Consider the following 21263-nt stretch of genomic DNA (forward strand, 5'->3'; position numbering starts at 1 on the left):
TACCAACTATACATTACAGATGCACGTTTATAGCTTCTCATATGCGCGTGTATATGTGAGTGATACTTCGACCGATGATTGCATACTTTGTTGAGTATCTCAGATATAAGCATGTGTATATGTGAGAACTACTTTGTTGATGATTGCATACTTTTGTGAGTATCTCAGATATATACATGTGTTTGTGCATATCTCTCCGCTTCATGTATGTATGTACTTATGTGTAGACATAATGACTGATTTGTTTATGTAGATACAATGACTGCTTAGTATCGGCTTAGGGATGATAGTATGCCTTAATGTTGCTAATATTCGTCACAATATGAATCTTACCAAAGTAACTCAATTGGTTAACTTCTTTAATGAAGCAAAAATTGATTTTTAATAAATGATAGTATTATTCTTTTTTAACTTGTTGAGGAATTTATAAAATGTTATCTTTCCTTTGTCGTATCCACCTGTTTCTTTTCATTTATCCGATTTTTTTTTTGTTTTTTGTAAATAATTAAATATATATATCGTTTCGTTTATTAACGTTGATTATAGTAACGAAATGATATCGTTTCGTTGGTTAAGCATGCCTGATATGTACATATATATAAGTAAAAAAAAATTGAAGGGCCAACTTCCCCTGGATATAAAAACAAGGAAGAAGATTTACAAGAAGAATATCGAGCTTGCAATTTTCGTCAGGAACTATTTCTATAACTAATATAAGAACACAAGAACATTTTTAAATTTACAAGATTATTCGAAACATATCAAGATTGGAATTTTTGTCAAGAACTAATTCTACAATAATATTTTTGAATTATTTGTCAAGTTTGAAGAATTAACTGCCAGTGGGATCAAACTTTCCAGCCATTATATCAAATCTCAAAAAAAAAAAACTCCATTAATATCATACATTTTTATTTATTTGGCATTTAAAAAAAGTGAAAAATGACAAACCAACACATATCGTTAGCTTAATGTGAAAATGTGCTAAGTCACTTTTTTTTGAAAAATTGTATTTTAATGCAGTTTTAAAACTGAATTCAAAATACATCGATCACAAGAAAAAAATATTTTAATTTTAAATTTTTACGTGCTGTTTGCAGTGATGTGTAAATGTGCTAAATCGTCAACTGTTCAAAAAAATGTGCTAAGTCAAACAGTCAGTAATATCAATCTGAATTACTAGTCATTTCTTTGTGCGCGCATTTTATTTACATATTTAACTCATTCAGTCTAAAAGTACATGCTTTGTTGTTGTTGTTGTATTAAAGATAAAGGCACTGCCCGAAGGCTTTGGGCCGATGTTGATGGTCCTTTGCCGCATATAGATCCGATATGTTCCGGTAACAAAGTACTATTAAGGTACTAGTCCGACCATTTCGGGAACGATTTATATGACCACATTAAACCTTCTAGGCCATCCCGTCCTCTCCACCCCCTAGTTCCATGAGGAACTTGGGGTTGCCAGAGCCTCGGCTGTCAATGTAATAGAATTCGCCACGGGTAGGTAGGTTGGCAATTGGGTTGGAGAAGCTATATATTGTGTTGTATATTGGAACGATTTTCCGTCATCCCTTGTCAAATTTGGTTTTGAGACAAACCGGTTTCGGCGTTGTGCCATCGTCAGTGTCGATTTTCGTTCTGATCTGTTGTTGTCGTTTGTCCTGTATTTATAGTTCGTAGGTATATGAGCAGGTATTGTCAAATTGATGCTTGTGTATATTTAGTTATGTGTATGTGCTGTGTGCTCATTCAGAACCGAGGGTGGTTTACTAATCGATTTGTGTGGCTGACTGGGGTAGGTAGAAATCTGTGATTTTAGTCGTTTGACCTTCTTTGTCGGTTTTTTGTTTTGGTGTGTTAATTGTTTTGTGTTTATTTGTTGTTGTGTGTTTGTCTGTTGTACCTGTGTGATTAAGTTGTTTCCTGTAAACAAGTTTTAAAGGCTCGAATATTGTGTCAGAAATTGTGTTTATCTGTTCGTTTATTATTCTACCGTCGAATGTTTTCTGTTTGTAGATTTCCACGTTTTCGAGTACGTTGAGACGTCGGCCCTTTTCCTGTATGTGAAGAACCCTAACTGTTTTATTGATGTTTGCTGGGGAACATTCATTCTCGACCATGTGATTCGCGAAGTTAGACTCGGGTATAATGTTTGGATTCCGTGTTTTTTTGTTGTAATCTCTAATAAGTTCTCTGAACCTCGTTCTTATTTGCCGTCCTGTTTGTCCTATGTAACTATGCTGGCATCCGCAGGTAAGCTTGTATACGCCGTGGCTGCTAAACGGACCCTCTGATTTAATGTTAGTTCTAAGTTTTCGTTCTAGATTGTTCGATGTTTTGAATGCTGTGTTAATGTTGTATTTTTTAAAGAAGTTTGCCAATTTTATATATTGTGCTGGAAACCCCTTGAGAGGGTTGCCTACACAACCCCTTGAAATTGGATTCACCCAATTGAGGTGTTTGATAAATGCTTTGCGTTGACCATAATCTTTTTCAATTCTTACATGTCGATAACTACATGCTTTGTTACAGACTAGTTAAAAATAGAAAACAATTCAAGCTTAAACTTATATAAGCTGTTATTAAAATTAAGAAAACTACTTAATCGATTTGCTAGATATATAGTCCTAGTTATAGGTTCATTCATAGCATAATTCCTTTTATTAGTTATTTAGATAAATAATCTATTATGCCGAAGATCACGCAGTGGAATATATGGAATGAACATAGTAGATAAATCAGAGCAATTCGTGCTAAAGTTTCTTACATTATAGGCAAGCATGAGTGAGATAAAAGTTCTTCTGTAATGCAAAGCCTGAAGACCAAGCAATTTGCACCTGCTGGTATACGATGGGAGGCCGTCTGGCCAGTGAAGCATACGTAAAGCAATTTTTGTAAAAAATTGTTAAACGCTCTAAATTTTATAGGAGTTAGATTCATAGAAAGGATTCCATGTTATTGAGCAATATTCAAGACGACTTCTGACCAAGGATATAAAAAGTGCCTTCAACGTCATAGGCTTCTTAAATTCACTGGTGTTACGTCTACTAAACCCAGCCATTGCAACAAATTTTGAAACAACGAAGTCAATGGCACTAGAAAAAGAGAGTTTGAAGTTAAAAATTACACTCAAGTCTTTACTCTCTTGACAACGATTAAGAGATTTAGTATTTAGTTTGTAGATAAAGTATGTGGCAGTTGTCTTTTTGGAATAAGACACAACACAGCATTTGTTTGAATTTCAATATAAATTATTGTCTGCGCACCATCCGGAAAAAGAGTCCGTTAGAAATAGTTTGACAAATAAATAGTATTTTTTGTGAAATATATAGTTTTAGTGTTTTATTTCAATCATTAAAGGTGAGGAGCGATGGGAAAACATATTGAGTAAAAAGTGCTAAGTCAGGAGAAAAAATTTGTTAAGAGTGCGGAAATTGTGCTAAGTCATAAAATAGCTGCTGGGTTGGCATACATGCCTTTTATTTATCTTTTTCAAAGCTTCTACACTCAAAAGCATTGCAATTAAGGTATCCTGATTCACAGTTTTGAAAATAGAAGGTTATTTCAAAAGTTATTCATTTTTTTCGTCTCCTGTACAATTCGTAAAAGTTGACTTAGCACATTTTCACATTAAGCTAACGATATTTTGGTTATGTTTCCTTTGGTTTGGTATTTCCACAAAGTTTAAGACTGATTTTAAAATTTTTTTAAAAATCCAAAAACCGTTATGGCCGAAGAGAGAGAAATAAGATGTGAGCCACTGTATATACAATTTACTGTTCCTTGCAGCGCGCACGTTTATTTTTAAATGGTTATAGCCTGGTTCTCGTGTCGATTCCACAGCCTATGTTTTTACATAGTAAGATGTAAACAAATATAGTTTGAAATTAATGTGCTGTCGACGGAGCACTGGAAACATTTTTCATCTTTATCGCCTTCGTTTATGTTGCCTGCAGCCTTTAGCGCATATGATGCTGGAGTGACGATAGGTTTTTCTCGTTTATCTGCCATAAATAGGGAAACATTTAAAAATTTTATGAAAATATTTAGTTGAAATATTTTTTTTTCTTTCTTTTTAGTAACACTTCATTCTTTCAAAATAATCGATCAAGGTAAACGGGTGGCTCAACTTTTTATTATAAATTTTGTCCTGCAATAGAAATTGAACAATGTCAGCACCCCCTTTAAATAAAAACAGGAATACCATTCACCAAGTAAAGTTATTTAAATTATTGCAAATTGAGATCTCGAAATCGCGGGATTCTAATAAATGTCACCCCGAAATCCCGGGATTCGGGAACGGAATTCCTGGGACTCGATGCGTTGGTACCGCATTGATCAGTGCACGATGGCTGATGTTGTGTTTGGTGTGGTGACTAGGTTTTTAATATAGCATGGTGCTGTTGGCAGTGTCTCCAAAACATTTCTTACAGATGTTGACTTCGTAAACAGCAGCATGAAGATCATGAAGACATGGTATAAGAAAACCGTTTAAAGCAGTTGTCGGTGACCGTATTAACTACCTGATAGTTAAACATATTAAGACATCTCGTGCTTCTATCTCAACTAATAAAAAATCTTTCGTATTTTATTTGGTTTCGAAAATTATTGCAATTTTAGTGGGCACTGCAAGTTCTGAGAAATTTGTCGCAAAATTAAAGTTATATGCACGGTTTAATCATAAAAGGTTACCCACATTGTGGATAAAACAAGTGTGATATCTTATCCGTCAATTGCCTGACAGGTTGTTCAATATGGCGACGCATAGTGCCGGTTATGTTCAGCGGGTGATAGAAAGATATAGAGAATGGGACCACGATAGTCCATTAAAAATCAGGTGATCGGTTCTATTTACAATTTGTATGTCTACGCAGAAGTTATAACACTTGTCTTATCCACAATGGTTATCCATGTAGCACTATGTTACCCTGTACTTTTGGCATTCCAAAAAAATTAATTGTTATATTTTTCTTTAATAGTACTATAGTTTTGATTTTCAGGGAAATTTTGTTAATTGGGTACAGATTGGGGGAGATTAAAAGAAAGCGGGAGGTGCACATTGTCGACCAAACGGGAAAGCCGTGGGTTCAAGCGCGGGGCTGTAAAGTGTCGAAGAATATGTGTAGGTCTTACAACCTTAAACTAACAAAGTTGCTTCTATCATTAAAAAGAGAGGACTGTATACTCATGACGGGTATTCTGTCTGCACACTGCCTTCTGGCTTCACATGCCTTTAAATTAGGCTTGGTCAGTGATAGCAGATGTAGAAAGTTCGGGTTCGCTCCCAGCGGGTTAGGGGGTCAGAATATACCCACGGTAGATCAGCCTGTGGGAGGATGCGACTAAAATACCAGATTCAGGGGCTGTGTAGCGCAACCCTTCAGGTTGCCAGCGCAATATATAGCTTCACCAAACCCAATTGTCAAGCTCACCTATCCGCGGCGAATCCTGTTTCACTAACAGACTAGGCTCTGGCGACCCCAAGCTCCTCATGGAACTTGGGGGTGGGGAGGGAGGGATGGCCTGAAGGTTTAATGTGGCCATATAAATCGTTCCCGAGATGGTCGTGCTAGCACCTTAATGGTGCTGTGTTACCGGAGCGTACCGGATCTGTATCCGGCAAAGGACCATCACAACGATAACACTCCCCAAAGCCTTCGGGGAGTAACCTTTTCTAATATTTGCCAAGAGGACGGAGTTATTTTATAACATATGTAGGTCCTGGTTTTTGGTAAGGGTTTTCAGTTTGGTCGTTAAAATAAACTTCTGGTAACACTATGGACTCATTCAGTCTATGTGAGAGTTCAACCAAACCTAACCTTAATTAACACCCGCTGAAAAAATAAATAATTTTGCTGCAAAATATCCTGTAACTTATAAATTAAAATGCAATTTTTAATAATTGCCGTCTCTATGTGCACCTGCTTCTTGCACGGGCACTGCATTGCTTTCCACATCTAAGACAATCTAAGACATTTTCTCAAATATATCTTTTTTGGAAAGTGTGCGACTTGTGGTTTTTGTAATTCTTTACTTTATCTCACAACTGCTAAAAATCTCCCAAAATATAGGGTCTCGAAAGACGCACCTTGGACACAGGACAACGAACGAGAGATATTTGCAAACAAAATTGAAAATTTGCATGCGGTTGTTGTAGCTTTGATGATTTTGTCGTACCCACAAAAAAAACAACGGTACGGCCGAAGGCCGCCAATGCGGACAGGTGTTCTGCGCAAAAATACTATGGATACCACCATTTTTCGTTTTTTTGGAAATATTGTTTGGTCCAGTTTTTAGCTAAAGTAAAGAATTACCGCGGTCTTAGCCGTCTGTCGATAGAGGCTTGAGTGTACAATTCATATACATACGTAGACAGTTTGTGCATGTAGGTCTTGAGTGTGACTAAATTACGTTGCTTCTGCTGAAGCTCTCCTGTGTTAAGCTGAGTGCGCCTGGCTGCCTATTGGATTACTATGAGAAGCGGAGTTGGCCAGGACAGCACCTTCACGGGATTTCCAAATGCAACTATTGTGAACTGTGTTTTCGAAGAAAGCATAAATCACCAAATCTCTTCATTCGAATGCACTCTGGATTACTATGAAAAGGAATCCTGCCCAAGTTGTATTCTCTACGCATATTTTTACCTGATCCCTTAGTTTACAATATTCCCCATAGCTTTCGTAACCAATGATATTGACCTAATAGTAGAGTAGTCCTTTATTCCTATATGGTCTTTGAAAATGCTCTTTTCTTCCTCTTCCTTTCATTGGTGCAGTGCTTCGCCCGTCATCGGATTTGGTTTCACGATGATATTCAAAATATGGCGACCTATCCTAATAGAAAGGTCGTAACTTAAAAGTTTTGTTAACAAGGACGCATATCATACATTCTGTTAATAAGGCCGTATCGCGCGAAGTCGTTAATAAAGTCGTATCTCAGGTTAGGTAAGATGGTTTATGTCCTGTGGGGACACAATTACATGCAATACATATATTGCGTATGTCAGGGTTGCCTCTGGATAAGGAAGTGTAACTTAATACGTATCTTTTGCTCTTCTTCATGTCCTTGAGATATTTCCTGTCTCCCCATAATTCTTAGTTCCTAATCCTGCTAAACAAATTTTGGATACAGGTTAAAAATAAACAAATGCAAGGCACGATAACCTCAAAAAAAAAAATGTTTTCAGCCGAACTCCTATTCCAATTTGCATCGTGCTCCTTTTAATTTTTCCTACAAAACAGGGACCTACATGTTTTATGCCGACTTCGAGCGGCATTTGCAAGGCAGATAAATTTTCTCTGTATTTTGCATTAATATACTTACTATTTTAAACATATATACCGTCAGTTCAAACTCGCACTGAAAAACCGGGCTTATGGCTCCAGTTAAACTTCACTAGAATTCAACGTTGCTATTTTGGTGCTTAGGCTAAATTTTTTTGTGTGAATACCCTGCTAGACAGCTATCAGTCATTTGAGGCATCAATGGCTGATGAAAATTTACATCACAGCGTAAAGCAAAGTTTCTATCAGGTTGTTAGAAGCGACTTGATGTAAACATTTTGTATACGTGTATGCATACACATACATACCATGGTTTTCATGGGAATAACAGGAAAAATGTATGCGAGTGTATTAGTGATCTCAAAAATTCTGTTAATGTGTTGGAGTTTCCGTCAGCTCTGTCTAGCAGGGTAGTTATAAATATATGCCACTATTACGGTTTACAACTCAACTTAGTTGTGTTGTAATCAAAACAACTCAACATTCAGACAACTGAACTCTTGTTTGGTATTACGAATTACAACTTATTTCAGTTGAAGTTGAGTTGATGTTGCCAACCTAAAAGACTGATTATTTGACAGATAAATGAACAGCTGATCAATTTGTGGCTAAAATTTAAGCATTTGCAAATGATTTTTTTTATTAATAGCAAAATGGATATTAGCATAGATTTATTTTATAACGACGAAAATGTTGGTGACAAAATTGACATGTTTCAAGGGATTCAATGGGTTGTGTAGCGCAATATATAGCTTCTCCAACCCAATTGTCAACCTCACCTTCGAGCGGCGAATCCCGTTTCACTAACAGACGAGGCTCTGGCGACCCCAAGCTCCTCATGGAACTTGGGGGTGGGGAGGGAGGGATGGCCTGAAGGTTTAATGTGGCCATATAAATCGTTCCCGAGATGGTCGGGCCAGCACCTTAATGGTGCTGTGTTACCGGAGCGTATCGGATCTGTATCCGACAAAGGACCATCACATCGATAACACTCCCAAAAGCCTTCGGGGAGTAACTAATCGCTACAACAACAACAACATGTCGCGAATAGGGAAACAATACGCGTGATCACTCCAATCCCTTGGTACTACCAAGCACGACGTAAGAAAACGTTTTAGTGACAAATTATGAGCTTCTAATGAAGTTATTTCGCAGATTTCTAAATTATTTTCGGTTAAGTAAGGAAACATGTTGTTTCCCGCAAACGCATTCTAGGGACGGCTGTATCCCTATTTTAAAATTATGCGCTGCATTCTGATTAATTGCTGACGGCAGCTATCAAAAATGCTGTGGAAATGATTTAAGTGTTGGACTAGAAAACATCCACATTTTTTATATAGGTTTTAGATATTATTGAGGAGCATATTTGTGCGAAGTGGATTAAAACCCAAATGACTGCAGAGGAGCAAAATAGAATTTCCAGCAGTAGTGGGTAGTATCGATGGGACTCACGTTCGCATAATTTCACCTATTTTGGCTGCATCCGAACTGCGGCTTGCCTCGTCCATCTTCTGGATGTCACTCCATAAGGTCGTATAAGTTTTTCAATATAATCCTTCGTTGAAACCTTGTTTTTTTCAATAAATGTGTATACAATTGTCTATTATAAAATTTGTTTAAATTAATTTTAAATGGTTTAATTACCCGCTTTCAATTTTTTTATATTTTTCCAAACAACTTCAAATTTTTCTGAGGCAACTGGTAGTAATCAGTTGTCAGATTTTGATGTCTTTGACAACTACACCAACACAAAGTTGCAAACGGTAATGCCACAAAAAGTTGTTAGACTAGACAACTTCAACCGACATTTTTTTTGACAGGTTGAGTTGTAATCTGTAATACCAAATTGCAAAATTTCAACTGAAACAGAGCTGAGTTGTAAAAGGTAATAGGGGCAATTAGTCTGAGCATTTTTTTAAACATGTGGGAAGATTCCTTTAAGGTTTTGAGATATCTTCATGAGATTTAGTTGGAGTGGTGATTAAGTTGGAACGCAATTGATAGGGATAATTGTGTGACTGAGCAATTAATTTTATAAATAATAAGATTTAAAAATTCTGCAAAGAAATTGCAATGTCTTGATTATCGTTAGATATAAAATGTCGGTATTTCATAAGTCAAGGGAACCCTTTTTACGTTGCGTTTGGAGTTAACGAAACTATAAAAAGACTTTGTTTTGCGGATAATATTATTTTTCGTCTTACAGATATAAATAAGCCTTATCATTTATATTATTTCTGATTGCTGATTTTATGTACAGGTCCCTTTTTCCGTTTTATTGGGAATCCAAATCTATAAAGTTTTGGTTGTAAAGATGGAGATTCGGGCTATTAGCGAGCTTTGGGCAATATTGGTCGTAGTGCTCTTGTTTAGCTAATTTTATTAAAATAATTTGTTAAAAATTAACGATTGTGAGCACACAAAGAAATCTATTTGTACTATGGCACTATTGTGAATATTTGCACTGCATTACCGGCATTTGCTATCATTCGCCAGATTGCAGTGTAAGCTGTAAGTTTTAATTGATTGATAGAACAGCTGATTTCTGTTGATATTTGATAAGAGACTTTTACATTTATTGCGCAAGATGCGCACAGGTCCGGCTCGTAAGTTATAACACTTTTTATTCAGTTCAAAATACTTCTGCGGTAAAATTGAATTTTGCAATTAGTCTTTGCTTAAATCTGATTTTTTGTATAACTTAAATGGACGTTTATTTTTTATTTTTTAAAGCTTCAAGTATTTTATAGGGTTTTCTTTTCTGGCAAAACTGTTACGCTTTTTGTACGCTGCGCAAGGGTTGTAAATATAATTTGCTCTATTCCAGACGTCCGCAAATAGTAGAACAATTGTGCACACTCAATTCACACGTATTTTTATTCTCTTTAGTTCAAGGCCGCGGCACAATGACATTTTTCATATAGATGCGTTTAACACAAGCTTATACATTCCAATAATATCGCCACAATCAACCAAGATGTTGCGTTTGTAAATATGAAGGAACTTCAGACTGGGCAATTGAAGTTTATTTCACCTTACTCATTCACATACAAAATTTCGCGAAGCACTGGTATAAACATTCTCCCTATACAATACAAATACTTGCTAACATATTTTGTGTCGTATTCATTTGTTATATTGCAGTTTTTACTTGCGAAATATCTTATCCGACCACTGCCTGACAGGATGTTCAATATGGCTTCTTTTTAGCGTTTTGGCAGCGTTTTGACAAGGTGTTCAATATGGCGGCGCATAGGGCCGGCTATCTTCAGCAGGCTATAGAAAGAGATACAGAATGAGACAGCGATAAGCAATTAAAAAGCAGGTCTATGTAGAAGTTATCACACTTGTCCTATCCACAATGCATTACACTTTTACCCTGCATAAAATGACGGTGTGGCAGTGTACGTGATCGTGACAATTTATTTTCGTAACTTCACAAGTTTTTAGCGAAGATAATTTAAATGAAGGCAATAATTTCTAATGAATTGTTATTATTATTGACAACGCGCTTGTGAGAATCAGCTGATACACGGGGTAGCCATTTATGTTCTTTTCATGCACTATAAAAGTTAACACTATTGCTATGGGTTGTTTCAACATAGGCAGATTTACTTCTCAAATATGCCTTAAATGGTATTATTAAAGTGCGAGACGTGACGTTTGGTTCTATATCTCTACTACGTGAATTTAGATAGTTCACGGTTTAGTTTTTTTAAGTTGAAATTGGAAAAATTGAAGTTAAACCCAAAATCTGAAGCACACAGATTAGGAGCGCAGTCTTTAAGGTTTTTTATAATTTCGTAAACTGTCTCTAAAGAAGGATGGTATCTAGGGGTCTTCTCATAAGACCAGAGGATCACAACGGTTCAAAGAAAATTTAGATGTGTCGTCAACGTATGCTAAATCTAAAATTCTTCCAAATTTGTTAGGAATAAGATTAATCTAGTTAAGGCAGAGATCGGTCATATCGTCCAGAAAATCGTTATATCCTATTTTGGATGAAACTGGAAAGATGCTTCTACTAAGGATACTCCAATAAACGTGAGGAAGGTTCAAGTCCCCCAATACAATAATAAGTCACAAGGTTTCATCATCAAATTAATAGTTTTAAGCAGAGATATGAGTTCATGTGCATCCGGCAAAGGACCATCAACATGGATAACTCCCCAAGGCCTTCGGAGAGTGTCCTTATCGCTACAACACCAACAGTAGAACACCACCTCCGATTTTGTCTGGGGGATCATTTCTGAATACTTGGTAATAGCTAGAAAAACTTTCAGAAATGTTTGGTTTTAACCACGTTTGTGTGAAGGAAATTATCTTATAGTCACAATGATAAAGATCAGTTAGTTTTGTATTTAGGCCTCTTGCATTTTCGTAATACACAATTAGGTCAGATTTCAAACTTAGTTTTTTGACTCGGCGTTCTGGCGAGGAACTGAGGCTTTATTACTGGAGTTCGGGTTTGGCCTGCATTCAAATTCGCGGGCAAAAGCTCCAGACAGCTAAAACGAGAAATTTAAAAGTGGTTTTTAATCTTTTGGGCTTACATCAATTCTAAAAGAGGAAACATTTCGCGGTAGGTTGAAATTAAATTTTCTAATTGTTATGTGTCCTCTGCTTTAATTTTAGAAGCTATGTAATACTTCAGAAAACATTGCTTTTTTTGTGGTACTCCAACCAGCTTCCTAGGTATTTGGATAGAGTATTAGGTGAAGCCGCCGTGGTGTGATGATAGCGTGCTCCGCCTACCACACCGAAGATCCTGGGTTCACACCCCGGGCAAAGCAACATCAAAATTTTAGAAACAAGATTTTTCAATTAGAAGAAAATTTTTCTAAGCGGGGTCGCCCCTCGGCAGTGTTTGGCAAGCACTACCGAGTGTATTTCTGCCATGAAAAGCTCTCAGTGAAAACTCATCTGCCTTGCAGATGCCGTTCGGAGTCGGCATAAAACCAGTAGGTCCCGTCCCGCCAATTTGTAAGAAAACTTAAAAAGGAGCACGACGCAAATTGGAAGAGAAGCTGGGCCTAAAATCTCTTCGGAGGTTATCGCGCCTTACATTTATTTATTTATTTTTTACTAGGTGAAGCCAAATCGATAAATTCAGTTATTTGGAGAGAAGGAATATTCGAAATTCGGTTTGAAGTCAAAGTACTAGAGGAAATGTTAGGTACAGAAGAATTGTGAGGAACTTTTGAAAGTGGATCGATAGTCATAAAAAAGGAGGAGTACTCATTTGAATCTTCAAGTCGTTTACGATTAGTATTTCTATTTTCCTTATTTAAACCCTGCGGTAGATCATCCAAATATTAGAAGGACTTGAATGAGGGGGTTATAGTCAGGGTTTGAATTAGAGGTTTACGCCGATCACTTTATCGGCGGCGGCGGTGTATACTCTATTATATACCGGCGGCGACGGCGTGCCGGCATACGCCGGTGTTCTTACTTTAAAGAGCTTGATTTTTTCTATTTAAAAAAATAATATTTAAGAAAGGATTTGTTTGTATGTATTTAAGGAAATCAATGTGTTGGCCATTTCGGAAAGATCGGGGGTTTTGCCTCAAGATCTCGCACACCGTTCAAAAATTTTCAGGAGTAGCTCCTTGCGGAAGGATTGTCCCTAATTCACCTACTTCAGAGACTTCGAATCTAACACCGGTCTTTGGAGTAAGTACTGCTGCGTCTGCTGAAGAGAAATAGAGATACATAAAATGGTCACACTTTTGTCTGTGTATCTCGTGCAAAGCGTAGTTTCACCTGGGGTTAACTTCTAATAATCGTCGCGAACACAATTTCTTTAAATCATTTGTGGCTGTTTGGCGGTCACGCACAAAGGTGACGTACGGTTGCTATTAATGGTCTATTAATACTCATGACTCTCGTGGCACGGGCGAATCCAGTTTTTTCGAGCTACCATCCCCGATGATTAAGAGCTACAATTCCCGATGTGCGAACAGTAGCAATCCCGACCACCAGTCGCTACCACGCCTCCTGACCCTCACACCATATGCCATCACAGAAGCTATAGGACTGCGGCTTCGAAATCATATGTACCTTCGTCGACGTCAGTTTCCTAGAAGCTCTAGGTGTAGCTCCGAAGACTTTCTAACGTATGTTTTTGTCGCGCTATGCTGCCGAGCTACACCAGAGAAACACCTTGAAACACGTTAGGGAGTGATTATTCGGCCAAGGATGCCGGCCTCGAAATCATAAGCAGTCTAAGTGGATGTCATTGCGTAACTCATGGGTGAAAATCGTATAATCTTCGGTGCATCTACATGATTAAAATTTTACAAGGACTCTGGATAAAATTTTTAAAATGTAGGCTAAAGTTTGTAGACGTTTATGTTCACAACATTGATTTCAATAGTCTTCCTTAAATAAAAACGATATTTTAGAATGAAAGTCGACCGATTTTAAGTTGAAAGATGGTAACTGCTGTTTTCCGGCTTTATGATATAAGAGCTCATTGTGGATGGCCGCGTAGTTAAGTTTTCAGACCAGTTCGACTGTCCACTACCGTTGGGGTAGTAGCATACACGGTTATTAGTTCGACTGTCTTGGGAAAGCTTTTGCTTCACCACTTTGAGTGTTCTTGCGAAGGACAAAAAACCTGATAACTATATGATCCTACGTATTCACATTTGTAAAAGGAGCCGTAACGTGTAGGTGATATTTAAACTTGGTTGACAGGCTATAATCAATATTATTCACTCCAAGGTACTAGTTTTGGATAGGGCCCCCAACTTTAGGAAATGTCAAAACGGGATACTTGGGTGTTGAAGGATGAAGTGTGAAAATCAAAATTAACATTTCAGACGCTATTGTATAGTTTCACAAATAAACAACAGTTGTTTGAATGCAAGCCCAAGTGATTTTTCAAACCTTCTCATACGTACAAATATCCTCAACTTAAGTATGAGGTAAGAATCATTTCTAAGGGGTGTTTATGCCCCTAGAACCTACTAAAGGATTTTGCATCACTGATTTCGTTTATTCTTTCTTTTTTTTAAATCGGCACTTTTTTTGGGTAATTTGCTTTTTTTAACAACTTGAGGACAATTTGAAAACATGCCTTGGGTCATTTTATTTGAATTCATTGTTCATTATTAATTTTTTGAAAAAAAAAAAAAAAAAATATGCAGTGAGCATATAAATTTATTATATAACCTTTCTTTTAGTGTTTTGTTTTAATAACTTGGTGAATTGGGTGATGCAAAGTCCGTGTTAAAGTGCCATCGAAAGCGCTTGTTTTTTTAAATAACTTGTGAACAGTTAGAAAGAGTTAAATTTCGCAATTAGTTTCTTATAACTGGCAGTGATGCGCATCCCTTGATACCCCTTTCGACCATATCCGCCCGATTTTCGACATGAATAATAAATGGCCTAAACAGTCTTAACCGAGTAGAAAATATAGTAACGCGCCGGACGCCGCCGCGCCGATATTTTTGACATTCGGCGGCGGCGTGCCAAAAACGGCCAAAATCGGCGGCGTCGGTGGCGTTTATTGGCGGCGTAAATCGCTAGTTTGAAATGCTTATTGAAAAATAGTAAAGTTTTAAAAATTTTGGCTTTGCCAGCAATGATTTTTTTGTCAACTTAAAACTTTTTTTGCAACTTTCTTTTACGTTTGCAGAATATTCCAGCAACAGAAAATACGCGAGGCAAACAGTTTTTTTTATTTTACTTCAGATCAAGGCGAATTCAGTACCAGGTGTTGTTATTCCAGCAGTTGATTGCTTCCTCTTGATTATTTTCCATACAATGCCTTGTACAATAATATGTCAGTTAATCGAAATCAATGAACATTTTCTTTTGATTTGACATTCTTCTGCACGACGAATTGGTTGAATTCGCTTTGCCATCACCTTGTAAAGATTCGCCTTGCTTCAGATGTAACTGTAATTGATAGGAGCTGGCGTCGTCAGCAGGAAAAAAAACTTCAATATTTTACTGTGCTGTGAAGCTACATGTATTTTATAATACATTTTTTTTAAGTTAAATTTTTTAAGCAAGTGAAAGAAGCGATTTGCTCCGAAGAGATTTTAGGTCGAGCTTTTGTTCCAATTTGCGTCGTGCTCCGTTTCGAATTACAAACAATACAACAATTGTACGATATTTTGACGTAATAGCCTTCATTTTAATAAAAGAAGAAAATAAGAAGAATAACATACGTGCCTAAAAGATGTGACTATGATAGTAAAAGCTTCTAAAGGTAATCTACCGAGGAGTTTGAGAATTGCATAATAACACCAGAGTAAGGTACATACGGCAGCCGCAGTGATATGGCAGTAACGTACTTGCCTACTAAACAGAAGGACCTGGGATCAAGTACCTAGAAAATCAACATCAAGTTTTTCTTATCAGGGGTCGGTGCTCATAAAACAATGGAAAAATTACTTATGGTAAACTAGTTTAGTGCTCATTTTAGCTTCAATGTCCCGTGATGCCTGCAAGGATCTGATGGGACATGGACGGATTCGGCAGAGTACCCTTTGTCTGATCCTGAGAATGCACTTTCCGCGCGCTAGTGATGAAGTAATGACTGAAGGGAGACTCACACTGATGAGCCGTATGAGGGGAGGTTCATTACTATGGGTAGAATTAAACGGGCTTTAATGTCGTTCAAGCCCTTCAAAGCACCAGGGCCGGATGGATTGGCCCCGGTACAATTCCAGCAAACAATCGGGCTGAGTTCTTTGTGGTTGTATAACATCTTCAAAGGAGTTTGTGCTCTTAACTATATTCCACGGGGTTGGAACGATTCAAGGGTCACCTTTACTTTCTCCACTTATATGGGTTGCCACACTAAATGAGGTCTTGGTTCTTCTTGAGAAGGACGGATGCAACAAGGTGATCACATATGCAGATGACCTTGCGCTGTTAGTTAGCGGGAAGTTACCGCAGACACTATGCGATATAATGCAAACAAAGCTGAGACTGGTGGAGAACTGGACCAGGAGTAAAGGTCTATCGGTCAATTCCGCCAAAACTGAACTGGTGCTGTTCACCAGGAAATATAAGATACCTGCGCTGCAGTTGCCGGTGCTAGCGGGTATGACCCTGATGCTGAGGGACTCTGCCAAATACCTAGGAGTAATTTTGGAAAGGAAACTATCCTGGAGGGAAAACGCTCAGGAGCGTGTGAAAAAAGCTACGGTGACATTGTACAGCTGTAGGGGAGCTGTTGCGCGAAGATGGGGATTATCACCGGATACATATTACCCTGTGGCTCTACACCGCTGTGGTTAGACCAATCCTCTTATACGGGGCAGTGGTCTGGTGGACGAGCTTAGACACTGAATCAAACCTACGGGTATTCCAGAAGGTACAAAGAAGTGCTCTAATCTGCGTGGGGGGGGTGCTCTGCGCACCACCCATGCGGAGGCGCTGGACACAATTTTTAATGTTTTGACAGTAGATTTAATGGCCAAGCAATGTGCGGCCTTTTCTGCTCCGCGACTGCGAGAGTTATCCGGATGGATAGACAACGTGGATGGCCATGCAGCTATCCTTAAGTATCTGGATTCGCCTTCGTCGGACTATTGCGCTCCGACTGTATTTTTCAATATGAAGTACGCGGTTATTATCCCGGGTGGGGATTATTGGTTGAAGGACCCGCCGGACCTGAGCGATAGGCTGCAGATATATACTGATGGCTCCAAACTACATTATAAGGTGGGTAGCGTTGTCTTTGCACCTCACCTAGGAAGGGTGGAATCTAACATTTAGCCTGCCCGATCATTGCAGCGTCTTTCAGGCAGAGGTGGCTGCTATAAATCAGGCCGCCGATCACCTGGGAAAGGCTGCTCACGGCTAAAACCAAATTTGTATTTACTTTGACAGCCAGGCTGCACTAAAAGCACTTGGATCGGTCACATGTAAGTCCAGGACAGTAGAGAAGTGCCGCAAATCTCTTAACGAGATCGCTGAGCAAACTTCCCTCAGTCTGGTATGGGTGCCTGGACACTCGAATATACTGGGCAATGAGATGGCTGACGAACTTGCAAGAGGGGGCACATCCGTTCCGCTTTCGTCGTCCTGGAAGGGATTGAACATGCCGCTCGCTACCTGTAAGCTCATTTTGAAAGGGACTTTCTTTAGGGAAGCGGGCGTGAGATGGAGCAATCTTGAGTCCTGCTACCACTCCAAGCTCGTGTGGCCTGAATGGGACGCGAGACGCACAAAAAGTCTCCTTCTTCTTGGTAGGGGGCATATATCTGGTGTTTGGACTTATAACCGGTCACATAGCAATCGGGAGGCACGAACAACGGCTGGGTTCTCCCTATAATGATTACCACAGAAGCTGCAAAGACGAAGAGGAGATAGAAACAGTCAAACATTTTCTGTGCGATTGTCCCGCGCTTTGGCACAAGAGGAAGAAATCTCTGGGATATCCCTTCTTTCAAGATCTTTGTGATCTGGCTAAGTTGGAACCTAAGAAACTCCTGACGTTTCCTGTATCGAGCTGTTGGTTTGAGTAGGGGAGGGATCCACGTGGTATCACAATGGGACCTATTTGGGCCTAAGTGCACTGGTGCTCGCACCGGTGGCCACTCTAACTTAACCTAGCTTCAATGTTTAAATTAGAAAGATTAAACTAACTGCATTTTCTGCACTGTTGTATCTTAAGTACTGAATTACTTATGTTAAGTGTAATTTTACCTTATTTACTTTAGATTATTATCGGCAGAATTTGTGTTCCATATTGTACCGTGTGACTTCATGTGTCCACATAAGCCGGCAGCTTGGGCAAAACGTTTTCCGCAAATTTTACAAATATATCTCTTTACACTGTCATGGATACGATTGTGCTGAGTTAGGTGTTTCCTACTTTTAAAAGCCTTTTCGCATACTTCGCATATATAGTCTCGCACTTTTTTATGACTATTCTTATGCTCTTTAAGCGTTGGTGGCGAGTAAAATGCTTTAGAACAAATGTCACACTTGAAGCGTCTTTCCTTTTGATGTGAACGCATAATGTGATCTACCAATGATGATGACTTTGCGTATTTTGTGCCACACACATGGCAAACATAAGGTTTTTCGCCAGTATGTGTACGCATATGAAGTACTACTTCTTGTGGTGTTATGAACGCTTTACTGCACACGTCACAATAAAATCTACGGTCCCGTTCATGCCGACGCAAATGTCGCGTCAAATTAATTCCCACCCGAAAGCCGCGCCCACATATATCACATTTGAATGGCAGTGAACCATCATGTGTCGCTTCGTGCACTTTCAGCTTGCCTAAAACACGGTGTTGTTCTCCACATATTGAGCATACAAATGGTGCCACATCGACCTCGAGATATTCAATGTAATTATAATATTTACATGATGATTTATGTTCTTTTTTATTTTGACTGCATATGATTTTTTGCTTCTTTTCATATGAACAAATTTTACGTAAACGTATTACTTCTATCTCAAAGTTATATTCGGTCAAATTCAATCCTGTTTTTTCGTTGAATTCGTCCCGTGCAGATGCCAACGCCTCTTCACGTTTATTATTGAAGCGATATGAAATGTCCTTTTCATTCCAAAGACATGTATGTTTTTTATATACTTCAGCCAAAATAATACATTGAGAAACATCTATGTTAGCATCTGTTATCTTAATATCTCTAGCTCTCGGTTTATAGTTGCGCTGCGAAAAAAAAGCATAAAATCAAATTGAAACTATTTAACAAAATCTTACAAGCTGAATTGTTAGGACCTTTCAGAAGGAGCTCCAACAACTTTATTTAAGGCGTTGGCTTCCTTATAATCATTATAAAAAAAAAGAACTTCATCAAAATACAGTCGTTCTTGCATAGTCAACCCTCGCTAAAGTGAAATCCGAAATACGTTAAAATATGGGCCAAAAGTCAAAGTCAAAGTCAGGAAGCATGAAGGTCAACATCTATTTTCGATTTTGTTAATAAACAACCCGCCTATGGAAGCGGAGGAAGAGGGTGGCCCCTACTCCGCTACATGGGCCAGGTGGCAAACGATTTAACGATTCCCCTGGTGTGGCCAGTGGGCAGAGAGAAGTAGCGACTGGCGCGCCTTGTTGTACTGTGGCATTACCAAAATACAAGATATTTGTATTTATGTAAATGCCAGAATAAGTCTAGCTTGTAATGCACAACCAAATGAATTTCACTTTCGACCACACACAAATAACTCATAGCGAGATAGTCATAGCGGCATAGATAAGTTATATTGAACCCAGCGGGGAGCCGTATCCGTTTACAGTTGTTTAACCCATATGCGCCACACTGACTAGCTCACGTATCGATCAGCATGCCTGATCGACAGCGTCGGCTTGTCAGTGCGACTGACCAAATATTATTACATAGTTAGGTAATAAGAATATTCTGCTGACTAGGTATATAGAAATAGAATGTAGTTATTCTTATTGTGTAAGTATTGTATGTAAATGCTGTAATGGTATTTTAAGTAATTTTACTATAAAAGAGAAAGTATTCATGAATAAAGAACAATCAGATTTCTGCTCTGAACATTAGCGCCAGCAAAATCTATTTTGTTTTAATTTCAGTCAATATATTATAGTACGGCCATATCCGTTTAAACTGTTAAGCGCCAATTAAGTAAGTAAGAAACATTCATTTGCACATTTCTAATTTGGTTGAACTGGCCAGCCAGTAATAACCCCATATAGACCTCGCGATATCATCAGCTGAGTTTAATTCATTAATTAATAGAATAGAAACATACATATACTTAATTAATAATTAGGAGAAGTGTGAATCCGTGATATCAAATGTGTTTGGGTGACAGTTGAAACAATACATTGCACGCCTAACAAAATGCTTTAAATGGATCGTCGGGCACCGATTCAAACCAGCCACTTTACTCTTCCTCTTCCTAACAACTTCTTTGTTAATGTTGTTAATGCTTTTTCTTTGCAGCGGACATAAAAATATGCTGAAATATTCCATACTATGACTTCTGAATAAATTCTTATTTTTTTATTACACAGTCCAACAGTTACAACCAGTGTTGCCATTTTAGCTTTTTTCAAACTAGATTTAGCTTTTATTTTCTCCGTTTAGCTTGAAAAATTGCGATTTAACTTTAAGCTTTTTTCAGAATTTGTTTAGCTATTTTTAGCTTTTTTCAAAGTTTTACAAAAATTTAGGTGAACAGTTTTGTATACCTCTACAAAAAAGCACATAGCAGTTGTTGCTCCATTTTCAATTGGAATGGTCCTAGTACTACTATTGCCACGAAGCGAGCAGAACTAGCTAATGCGATTTACGAAGCTTCACACACAGGTGTTCGTTCTTATTTATTTATTCATTTATTTAATTATTTATAGTCAACTAACAAGAGTGGTCGACTAACAAAATACAAAGGAAAGTAACATAAAAAAGATAGCTTAGAAATATATACAAGTATAGAATTAAAAATGGAATTAATTAAAAATTTACAATTTTGTTTAACGTTGAACAAGAACTAAAATTAAACTATCCTTACACATTAAACAAGTAAACTTTAAGATATCAGTTGATACTGAAAAGTATAGCATTGAGTAAGGCAACAAACGAACATTCAATACTAATGCAATTATAGAAGTCGTTATAGTACGAGCACCAAACATGTATAGGATCATTTTTGCCAAAATTTATACGACACAGGGGTAAATGGAAGGGCACGTAGTGTCTGGACACCCTAGCAGGACCATTTATCAATAATTCAAAGGATTTCGTTCCACGATAGTGCAATAGCAACAGAAATAAAATTGGCTCGATCAAAGTACAGTGCTTTAAATAGAAATGTGCTGTCCATATTTTAAAAAGCGATTAATATCCGAAATAGATAACAATCCCTTTTGCTTAATTATAGATGAGTCCACAGACGTAAGCGTTAATAAGTACCCCGGAATAGTAATAAGATATTATAGTTGCAATAGTAATTCAATTGTTAAAACATTTCTTAACCTATCAGCTATCGAGGATTGCACG

The 21263-nt window shown here is 37.9% G+C and overlaps 1 protein-coding gene across 7 annotated transcripts in view; it reads right to left on the bottom strand.

Annotated features, from left to right (window-relative positions):
• LOC137249768 (zinc finger protein 34-like) overlaps nucleotides 1–21263 on the bottom strand; it is a 155392-nt gene that overhangs the window by 86415 nt on the left and 47714 nt on the right. For 3 of the 7 annotated variants that reach the window (XM_067781655.1, XM_067781656.1, XM_067781650.1), the window contains one exon: nucleotides 17955–18940. In XM_067781655.1, coding sequence (XP_067637756.1) covers nucleotides 17960–18940 — 981 coding nt within the window. In that variant the 3' untranslated portion in view covers nucleotides 17955–17959. Of the gene's footprint in view, nucleotides 1–895; nucleotides 4005–9995; nucleotides 10560–17954; nucleotides 18941–21263 lie in introns of those variants that run through there. The other 4 variants (XM_067781654.1, XM_067781651.1, XM_067781652.1 and 1 more) reach the window with 4 other exon arrangements.

Source organism: Eurosta solidaginis, chromosome 4, assembly GCF_040869045.1.
Source record: "Eurosta solidaginis isolate ZX-2024a chromosome 4, ASM4086904v1, whole genome shotgun sequence".
Classification (NCBI taxonomy): domain Eukaryota; kingdom Metazoa; phylum Arthropoda; class Insecta; order Diptera; family Tephritidae; genus Eurosta; species Eurosta solidaginis.